The sequence below is a fragment of the Mytilus californianus genome, unplaced genomic scaffold, assembly GCF_021869535.1.
Source record: "Mytilus californianus isolate M0D057914Y unplaced genomic scaffold, xbMytCali1.0.p SCAF_2, whole genome shotgun sequence".
Lineage (NCBI taxonomy): Eukaryota > Metazoa > Mollusca > Bivalvia > Mytilida > Mytilidae > Mytilus > Mytilus californianus.
Genome location: NW_026262668.1, coordinates 37,080,948 through 37,092,246, shown reverse-complemented (window position 1 = coordinate 37,092,246; position 11,299 = coordinate 37,080,948). Strand labels below are relative to the sequence as shown.

The window sequence follows — 11,299 nt, the reverse complement described above, 5'->3', positions numbered from 1 at the left end:
CGGCAATTTAAGAACGGTATGTTTTAAATGATGTCAGTACCGAAACATTTGTTCTTAAAAAATGCTATCACAATTCACTTTAAACATTACAATTTGATGTTTTTGTAAATTCTGCTGGATTCGATTTTCTGAGATTTTCTCAAATTATATTTGAGAAATCGCATTTAATAGCAAAGAGCTTTAAAGAAAGATGGTACGAAAGTATGATTAAGTCGAAACAAGAACTTGATCCTTTCTAATGAAAACATAATTTTGTCATTTCAAAGTTGGTCATACTAAAGCTGCTGCATTTAAAGATATTTTCAACCTTGGCAGGAAACGCTCAAAGCAAAAACTTGGTGAGTAAGAGTGCCAAAGATACGACTAAAGAGTGCCGAAGATACGACTAGCAGTATGTAAAGAGCGATTGACGAGAATTACCAACTGTCTATAATACCATCTAGTTTATGCAAAATTAAGAGATTTTTAAGTGTGAGTATATCAAAATATATGTACAAAATGTAACGGCCAGCGCCAATGAAATTTGATACTGGTAGTCTCTGTTAGATTAATCACATCTTGTTAACGATGGAGATTTAAGACCTTAGGCTAGTTAACCTACAGATGTTTTATTAGTTTTTTGTGATGTTTGCTTTTCTGTCTCATACATATGAATCGACACTGATTCTACATTTTTATATCTTCATTTGAAAAATTTTAAATATTGTTTGCATAATGGTAGCCTAACGTTCAGTGACAAATATCCCATGCATAATCAAGACAAAAACAAGTTAAAATATAGCATCAGGTATGGAAATGAATAAAGGGGAGGTAGGAAAAGAAATCTATCCTGACAACAAATACTACCTTCAAATTCTTCAAAGATTGCATGCTGTGACCATTTAAAAAAAGGTGGAATATACCAAGGGGACTTTCAATTCCCATAAGACGAGGAAAATATGACAACATCATGACAAAACCACAAAAAGGCAACGAAAAGACAAACAAGTCCACAAAACACTACACATAAAATTAAGGACAGAGCAACACGAATCCCATGTGATGAAACGTGGAATTGTTCGAACATGCTTCGGATTTAATGTCACCGAAAAGATCGATGTATGCCAAGAATATAAATCGAAACAACAAGCTGAGGACAGAAAGCCAACACCTCCACGGATTCCCTCTCACGTGCACAAACTTTTTTTGTTCAAATTTTTGGTCAGAAAATAATAGCCATATTTCTACACCCCAGGTCACCTTGAGCTACCAGAGGTAATGTTTTAAAAATATTTTATCTTTTACATCATGTACATTGCATCTATTATTACTATGAAATAGAGTTTAAACCGTAAAGATGTTAAGATTAAATTCGAATAAGGTTAAGAAAAGCTTAGTGCTTACCTGAGGACAAATCCTTGAGTGTAAAAATAATAAAACTATTCTAGTTTTGACACTGTTGTGTTGATATATACGCCATGTATAAAATTCGCCGTGTCTGTTTTTGTATTTTTGTCATACCCATAGTTGATCATTTTGCAGATGTTTAAATACCTTAAACTAGTATTTGAAAAACTCAACCATTGTTAGATTTTATCTGATCACATAACCGAATTAAATATATGTTAGGTTATTATGATATGAATGAATTAAGCCTAAAAGCTATATATTATATTTGAAATAAACATAACTTATATTTAATTCATATTCTTGTTCGTCTTAATCAACTAAAATATTTATAATAAAAACAAAACACTTTATTTGGGATATAAGCTAGCGTAGACACTAGAGTAAGGCACTTAATAAATTCAATGAAGTGTCAAACTCGTTATCTACATTAATGCTATAAAAAGAAGTTATTATTTAGTACTACATAAGCAATATTTGCATAGGAACTTCTGTGTTGACATGAATTATCAGTGATATGGTCATAATTATAAATTAACTGTTAACAAAACTGGATTTTTCGAAATACTAAGGATTTTCTACATTTTACATTACATTTCATCTTCATAGAGATCAATATAAGTGCAAGGAGTAGGGCAATAAGACCCTTATTGGGCACAAATATTAGTGCAAATTGAAAAGTTGCCATAACTATTCTTACCTTTTTCCAAACTACACTTTGGTACAAGGTGTTTAGAAAATAAAAACAAATTTTACACTTAACGAGTTACCAGGGCAACAAACTATGGCAAAGCGTTCATATTTTGTAAAATTTCTTGATTTTCATTGTTTTACGTCATTTTTTAAGTATATATTAGATTGGGAAAGTATGTGCGCACACAAGAAACAACTTTATATTTGTTTAGAATATGTCAATGGTTATAACAAAGCTTCTCTTAAATTATTTTGTTGTTTCTTGTCTGCGCACGATGTTTCCTCAAAGAAAATATTGACGGAAAATTGCATAAAGTTAGCAGTTTTCTTTGTTTTTATGAAAATGGTGCATATTTTGACGTTATTGTGACGTCATAAAATCTAAAAACTTATGTAAATCATTTATATTCTTTGATTTTAAGCATTTTTTTAAACATTATCTGCAATTTGAAATAGTTATCAAAATCTTTATTTTCTTAGGCTAAAACCTGGCCTTAATGCCCCTACTCCTTTGTGATAAATACAGTTAAATAAAGTCAAAACTACTTTCTTTAGACTGAGATTATTTCAGCTATTTACATTAGGATGATAAAATACGACAGCCGTTGTCAATGCATCACAGACTTGGTTTCAAAAGTCGTTATGTCGATCGAATAATAACTGATTACTTGGAGGATTTATGTGCAATCAATAAATAATCGATTATTCTGATTTTTGTTTGTAATCGATTACAATTGATTACTTCATCACAAGTAGTTACATAACTTTTCGATTAATGTCAATTACATGTGCTAAAATATAAAATAAAATAACAAAGAAAGAAAGTTGGAATCTATTATGCTGCTCAACTAATTTAAAGTAGAAATTTAGAACTTTTCAAAAACATCCTTTAAAGCAAGCAACCAAGGATCCGAAATATTTAAAAATTCTTGAAATTCTGTATTGATGATAGAGACAGATTATGGTTTGCGTAATTACGCGACATCAAAGCAAAATAGAGGAAAAATTTAAACTCTTACCGGCAATTAATAGTAGTTACTGTAGTATCTTTTTTTAAATTCAATACAGAAAATTGGATTTTTTTTTAATTCAAAAATTGTTTCTTATGGTTTGTTTGAATGTGTCTAAAAATTTTACATATTTGCATACCAGTATTATAATTTTGCTTCATTGCATAATAGACAACAAAATGAATTTAAAAGCAGCAGCGTTAGACAGTATCATAAATTCAAAATTCATACAGGTATGTTCTTTACCATTACATCATACTTATCTCAATTCTGAGCTTTGTCTTTTTCTTGTTGTGTCATGTTTGTTTTCTTAATGTCTTTTTAACAGCCAGACTGATGCATAAAACATAGGCATTCAGTTTTACTGAAGAATGTTAATTCAAAATTAAATTGGAAAACACCTGCGGTAAACGACCGTTTATTATCGTTTCAAAATCAGACTTTGTTTTCCGACAGGATCATAGTCAAACTCGAGTGACCGTACATGGAAATATGTTACAACCTGTTGATTCAAAACCTAATTCAACGCATGAGGACAGTGGAAATCAAGATAAAAAAGAACTGTTCTTACACATTTTCCTCATAACATTTTATAAAAAACTAATTATTTATTATTCATTTTTGTTATACGTTTTTAGGTTATTCAACTGAGATTACTCATGGAGAACAATCAAGTTACTTTTGAAATAAGAAAAAAAATCACCAAAGGGAAGAAAAGTTTGGTTAACAAGTGTCATTTCGAAGACTTTGTGTTTGCATTGTGCGTTTAATACAAAAACTGATGAAATATTCAGCTAACGTGTTTTTATCTGTTCCATTGTAACTTAAAAGGAATTGGACAACTGGATTTAAAGCAAATATAATTCATAGTTTTAACAAAGGAGCATATGCGTTTTCTGGTTTTTGGAAATATGAGTAGAGTTATGTTTGTTATTTGTGTTGTTTGGATACTGCCTCGTTCACTTATAGTGGACATTTCCTTCATTTCAATTGACCACCAATCAACACCTTAGAAGGATTCAATGATTATGCACATTCCAATTTATTGGCAACTGACATACTGTTATTGAGTCAAATCACTGTTATCGATAACCAGTGACAAATAAGATAAAGGTAAGGATTTTGATTAAAACAACAAAGTATTTGGTACGCAAAACTAGGTGTTTCGAAATTTATCTAAAGGACACAAAAGTATTTTTACAACAAGAGCATGATAAACCTTTCACTTCATGTTTTAAATGACAGATTCCGCTATTACATTTCGGAATTAAACGCCTCATGCCCACACAATATATTTATAGCGGCAGTTGAAACATTGAAAAATTCAATTAGATTGGAGTCCTTACTTAATTGAACTAGACAACTACGTTCGATGTAAAAAGGTATAAATAATTAACAGAAAACATATTACTAGTACTATACCCACATTACTAATCTGACCCATAGCCAATAGTGTTTTGCTCATTATCCTACATTCTATTCAAAAACGAACAGTCTATCAGTTTTTAAGTCAGTCTAATATGAAGATACAAACCAAGAAAAAAAACCAAACAAACGGAATCGCATTGGTATCGCCATTGGAAGCCACTACACCACCTAATTGATATAAATAAGAAGATGTGGTATGAGTGCCAAAAAGACAACTCTCCATCCAAGTCACACAATGTATAAAAAGTTAACAATTATAGGTCAAAGTACGGCCTTCATGCAAAAAACCTTATATAGATTTCGTGCGTTCGACGAGCTCTTCTAGATTTTCTTTCATCAGGAACGCCCAAAAACGTAATATTTGAAACATTAAGGCGACAGTTGTTAACCGATTTTCAAATCTTTCAAATCGATTTAGAAGAAACAAAGGTAACAAACAAATGCAGAGGGAATCGCATGAACTTCAAATGAAGAGAGACCGAGTGCCACGACAGGGTAGGTGTCTCGTGCTATGCATGCATCACCTGTCATGCGAATACACACTCAATCAATGAACCAGAAATAATTCCAGGGGAAACATTTTTCCGCTTAACACATTTTCAAATGTCTTATGCCTTAGATATAAAGACACATTTTTGGCTTTGTATGCTCCTGATTGCTTTATTATCTTGGAAGTTTTTTTTGGGGTTGACTTATAAGTGTAACAGGTCTCAATATTGCGAACAATGGTAGGAAAAATATATTCTATATACGGAGGTATACATGCTGTTTTTTCCTCTGTGTATGACCATGTCAGTACTGCTATATCATATACTATAATATAAAAATAAGATGAGGCATGATTGCCAATGAGACAACTATCCACCAAAGTTAAAATAAAGTGGATGTAAACCATTATAGGCAACTGTACGGCCTTCAACATTGAGAAAAACCCATACCGTATAGTCGGCTATAAAAAGCCCCGACATGAAAATTATGAAACAATTCAATTGAGAAAACTAACGTCCTAATTTATAATAAACCAATTAACGAAAAACAAATATGACAGACATGAACCAACGAAAACCACTGAACTACAGGTTTCAGACTTGGGACAGGCACATAAAGAATGTGGCGGGGTTAAACATGTTTGTGAGTGCTCACCTCTCCCCCTAACCTGGGACAGTGGTTTAACAGCACAACACAAGAACAACCTATAGAAAGCAGTTAAAAAAGGCTATGTACCACCTTTGATAAGTATTTATTATGACGATAAATTTTCACGTCTGTACTCGTACTCTGAACAACAAATTTATTAATTTTGTAAAAAATGTTTACTTCCGTACTTCTAATAACCAAATGATTATATTTAAATATATTTTAGTTTTATTTAACGCCATTTTGTCCCAGGTAAAAGTTGACACTCTTCCTGCATCTTTTTTATTGCAATCTGTAACGTCAATGTTATATAGGCACCTACGTTTTAATATTGTATTTATATTGTGTCATAGATCAAACTTATTCGTTCAGTGTATATTTACTTGTTTTTGATTAGATGTCTTTTTGATCGAGTTAATCCGTTTCAATTGATATTTTATAGTGTGTCTTTTTATGTTGTAATGTTACACTACTCTCTAAGGTTAGGGTGAAGGTTGGCGTCTGTTAAAACGTTTAAATCCGCTGCATTTTTATGCACCTGTCCTAAGTCAGGAGCCTGTTGTTCAGTGGTTGTCGTTTGTTGGTGTGGTTCATAGGTGTTTCTCGTTTCTCATTTTTTATATAGATTAGACCGTTGGTTTTCCTGATTGAATTGTTTTACACTGGTCATTTTGGGGTCCTTTTATAGCTTGCTGTTCTGTGTGAGCCAAGGCTCCGTGTTGAAGGCCGTACTTTGACCTATAATTGTAAACTTTTTATACATTGTGACTTGGATGGAGAATTGTCTCATTGGCACTCATACCACATCTTCTTGTTTATATTAACTCATCAGATTGATACAAAAAAGAAAAACATCAAACATAAACACAGACTGGACGTGGCAGGGTATTTATTCATCCCTCATCCCTAACAACAAAAAGGACACTAAGTACAGATCTGAGAGTACTAAGAATGCGTTGCTTGATCTTTCACGATCAATTATGATTAAAAATTAACAAAACTCCACTTCTTCGTAGAAAAATACAATTTAATTTTATTACACCATGTGCCACACTAACGAAATCATTTCAAATGTAACATGATGCATTGGAATGTAACCATAATACATTTTTCTATGATATATCGCATAGGGTTATGTGTCGCTAAAAAAGTACAGCATATGTTCGTTTCCTTAATGCGCTGTATTATTAAGGAATACTGATATATTTGACTGACAATTCCGGATACTACAATGGATATTTTCACAGATTTAGAAGTTTCCCAAAATTTCAAATTGCAGTCATGGTCAAACATTGTTAACTTGTACATTTTTCTTCCTCTGTTTGATTCTAAATTATTTTTTTCATGTTTTAGCTTTAAATCTCAGAATATAAATCTTTATATGTAAATATCTTAACCTGTCCATCTTCAAATCCGATCCAAACATGATCGTTCGGAGCAATAGCCAAGCAAGCAGGTAGACTCTCGTGTGTGTCTTTTTGAAGTAACACGCCCTCTATGTCAAGTAAGTGTTGTCTAAAACCTATTCTATCTAACACTGTTATTGTTCCGTCAGATAGAAATCCTGCACCTATGAATTCATAATCAATTCGGTTGGTAGCCTTCAGATCGACCGCCGGATATCTAAATTTCAAGGTCCCAGTTTCGTCTGCAATGGTAATCCATGAACTCTTTCCTTCCGGGCAACTTACTATACACAAATCTCCGTTCGTGTTTTCGGAAATATAAGCTGGCGCTTCAATTTCAATTTTGTCTTCCGACAAAACAAGGTCACTCACAGGCTGAGTTTTGTCATTTGCATATCGTCGAATAATCGGATTCTTAACTGAATATTCGTCAGAGGCTGGTTTTTCGACAAGGCATACTGTAATGTCGCCATTCACGGATGCTGATCTACAGGTACATAAGCACACAGCTAGAAGAGGTGCGGTGTTAACATAATTTCCAAGGGTATAACTCTTATTTCTGGAGAAGATATTGAATCCGAATTGTCCTCCACATTTTAGCTGCCTGAGGGACTTCTTATTCGACATTCCAATGATTAGCTCGTTTGCATTATTACGGGCAGCACACTGTGGTTCCTCTTCTATAGATTTTATTATTTTTGTTTTTACCATTCCCGAGCTACAGTCTAGTTCTTCGATATCGCTGTGAATAAGCCATGCTTGTAGACTCTGTTTTGGTACAATATGGGCGACTTTAGCAGTCCGTTTAAAAGTTTTAACGGCCAAAAAATCTCTCTTGTTTTCTATTATAATTGATAATGGACAAGAATCACTTCCGTTTTCCTCTTCTGTTCCTGTGTTTCTGCTTTGATTCGCATTCTTCTCCCGAAGAATAACAGGTTCGCCAACTTCATCATAAGTTCCTGATTGCATGTAGCCAATGATACTTTGCAATTTACCTTTTTGTACCAATTCATCTTGGCACTGATGTCTGGGTGGTTGAATCTGCAGTACTACGTCCCAGTCCGGATCATCTTTCAGACTTGATGATAATTTTTCATCGTAGGACACTACTTCTGTTTCCAACATGTTCGAAATTCTAGATTCCACAACATTTGTAGTTTCTTGGATAAAATTTATTCTTAATTGCTGCCTAGTAGAAAATTTGTCAAAATCTTCGTTTGCAGCATTTCTAGCAGATTCAAAATTTTGGATCAGATCGTCTTGTAATTCGTCAAACACCTTCTTTACCATTTCTCGTCTAAGTTTTACCCCCTCAAGTTGTTTATCGACAGACGCATTAAAAGCTGTTTTGCCTTTTAATGCCTTTTCTAATGCATACTGTATGTCAGGAAGGTTTTTATATTTAGCCTCTGTTGCATTTTGCTTCAAATCTTCCCTTTTCTTGCTGATATAGTCTTTCAGTTTGATTTTCGTATGACCATTGTGATTACACGATTTATCTATGATACAGTCATCGCATATCAACACTTGATCATCTTCACAGAAGAACCTTGCTATCTCCGATTGATGTTTTGGACACATGATGAACTTTTTACTAATTATGGATACTTGTGCCATTACTGAAATATATATATTATAATTGTGTTGATTGAAACAAAAATTGATAATTTTTCTTTGTTTAACCAATTCATGAACATTCATGACGGAGACAAATTAAACAAGATATCATTCAATAGGAGGTTCGTCTGGGATGAAGGCAAGAAATTTGGATAGTCTTGAGTAAGAGGATATGTTTTGAAGTTAAACACGTTTTGCCTCGCAATTATATCCTTCCTCAGAGTTATTGTTATTGATTTGAAGTCATTTTGTGAGTCTGTTGTTCTTATCTCAATAGACTAAACATGACTACGATATTATAACATACAATGCCAAGATCAAAGTTATTTTTAAAAATTGATATGATAATGATATTTTGGAAATCGGACTAATGGTTTAGAGCTTTTGAAGAAAGAGGCAAGAAACCATATCTTAATGAATTCCAGTTCTTGTTTCTGTCTATGAAAACATAATTTTGTCATTGCTAATCAAAGTAGAATATAATTAAGATGCTGCATTCAAAAATATATTATTTAACCTTTTCCAACACATGCTTATTCAGCTTTGTACTTTATTTGGCCTTTAAACTTTTTTTAATTCGAGGTCACTGATGAGTCTTTTGTAGATGAAACGCGCATATGTCGTATAAAATAATGAGCCTGATATCTTTGATGAGTTTGGTTCTTTTTTCAGATTTAATAAAACCGAAAAGATCATTTCCCTTTATAATTCAAAGTTTGATGACTATGCTGAAATAAATGATAGACTCAGTTAAGTCTACTTAATATCTTAACTTACATCTAAAATTTGAAAATAAGGGTTGGTTGATAACAAAACGTTACGACAAAAAGGAAGATTTTAGATTCTCAATTGTGAACTATTTATTTATATGTAGCAACATTCAAGCAGCGCCTGTATATGAAATATACATCTTCCAGGTAATACAATATTCAAGAGCTTGCATTTCCTTTATGGAGGGTTGCTGCTTATAGAGAAGCTAATAAACCAAGGGTTTCATGTGGTAAAGTTGCAGTTATCCCTTCGAATGTTTTCTTTTTTTTTCTTTTTGCCATATATCGATCGTTTTGTTTACATTAAATCTTAAGCATGTGTTGAAAAAAGTGCCAAGTTAATCACATTTAGTCCGTGTTGCTCAGTCTTTAGTTTTGTTTGTAGTGTGTAAGGAACTTATTGTCATAGCGTTGTCAGTTTTTCCTCGACTTATAAGTTTTAATGTCTCCTTGGTAATTTCGGTTTTTTTTAGTTTTAATACTGCATGTTACAATGTTTCTGCCCGAAATGAGAATAACTCTTATTGAATAATAGTTTTAAGACATGTTCTGAATTTCTGAAACTATTCTTATAGATTGAATCAACTAGGCAAACAAGCAGCAGGTAACTGTAAGTAAAGTCTTAAACGTAAACTGTGTTACTTTTTAATTTCCCAAACTGATTCGAACCTTACTGCTTATTTATTAATCCTTGGCGACCTTGCAAGTGCACAGATGTCTAAAGATCGAGTTCATGGTCTGAAAAAGTAAAGTAAAATTCCTACACCACAGTTGACCTTGAGCTACCAGAATTGATGATTAAGCTTTCTTTTCTCTTTTCCATTGCATCTTGTTATGCCATTAAATCTAGGATTAATCAAACTAATGTTAATGATCAAAATCGAATAAAGTTAAGAAGAAGTGCATAGCTTACCTGATGATTAAGCCTTTCATAAATACTAGTAATTAAAAAAACTAGCTCTAGTGGTGTTGATATGATATGACGCCGTAATTTAATACACAGGTTACATTTTTGTTTTAAAGTGCAGTCGTTTGCAAATATTTAGATACCGTAAACTAGTATAGAAATGCGCAATCATTGATTTCATCTACGCCTACGTTTTCTATATATCAGTGTATATATAGTGTGAATAATAAAATACCATTTTCACTGTATCTGTCATGTATTTCTGCTGTAGATTGATAAATAAACAGACAAAAAAATGATGATTTATGAATAAAAAAAGAAATCATTTTTCAAATTTATTGTTTTGATAAATGCATAATATACGTGTTTGAAAAATGCATAATATACGTGAGAGATGCAGACGGGATTATATCACGCCTACAGCCGTCCAGGTGTGAAATCGATACACAAATAGATAAATATTGAGAATAGATATCGAACAGAGCGTGATAGAAATTTAAAAGCAGCAGTTAAGTTTTATTTACAGAACAATATACCTTTTAACATAATCATTAATATCATATAACTTAAAACCGGTTTTGTCATTAATTTTGTTGATATTGAGTTAAATTCCACTATCATGCTTTCGTTATGCAACTCATGTTTACAGTCGAAAATGATACAAAACTTTCATTTTGACTGTATGGGGGATTCATTTCTATTGTATATGCGGTGCATGCTCACAGTTAGAATCTTATTCATTCTCATCAAATAGAGTCTTAATTCACCCGATTCGCTCACAAACTAAATAAAGTCAGAAGAACGTCTGAAGAATTATATAAATAAATGAATTCCATAAAAAAAGCATTTATTGCTAAGAATATATAATTTTATCTTTTTAATAATTTGTATGGATCTATATATGGTAAAATTCATCCATTCCAGTGACATTTCATCATTGAA

At 32.4% G+C, this 11,299-nt stretch overlaps 1 protein-coding gene across 1 annotated transcript; it reads right to left on the bottom strand.

Annotated features, from left to right (window-relative positions):
- Window positions 1-6,660: 6,660 nt before the first annotated feature.
- Window positions 6,661-10,453, bottom strand: LOC127729811 (uncharacterized). The gene is made up of 2 exons (XM_052237721.1): window positions 10,364-10,453; window positions 6,661-8,682 (listed from the first exon to the last, which is right to left on the bottom strand). The coding sequence occupies exon 2, from the start codon at window positions 8,678-8,680 to the stop codon at window positions 7,010-7,012; it is 1,671 nt and encodes a 556-aa protein (XP_052093681.1). The 5' UTR covers window positions 8,681-8,682; window positions 10,364-10,453; the 3' UTR covers window positions 6,661-7,009.
- Window positions 10,454-11,299: the final 846 nt, after the last annotated feature.

What these genes read in the sequence shown, in the direction of transcription:
- LOC127729811 (XM_052237721.1), bottom strand. Translation starts at nt 8,680, where the DNA reads ATGGCACAAGTATCCATAATTAGTAAAAAGTTCATCATGTGTCCAAAA.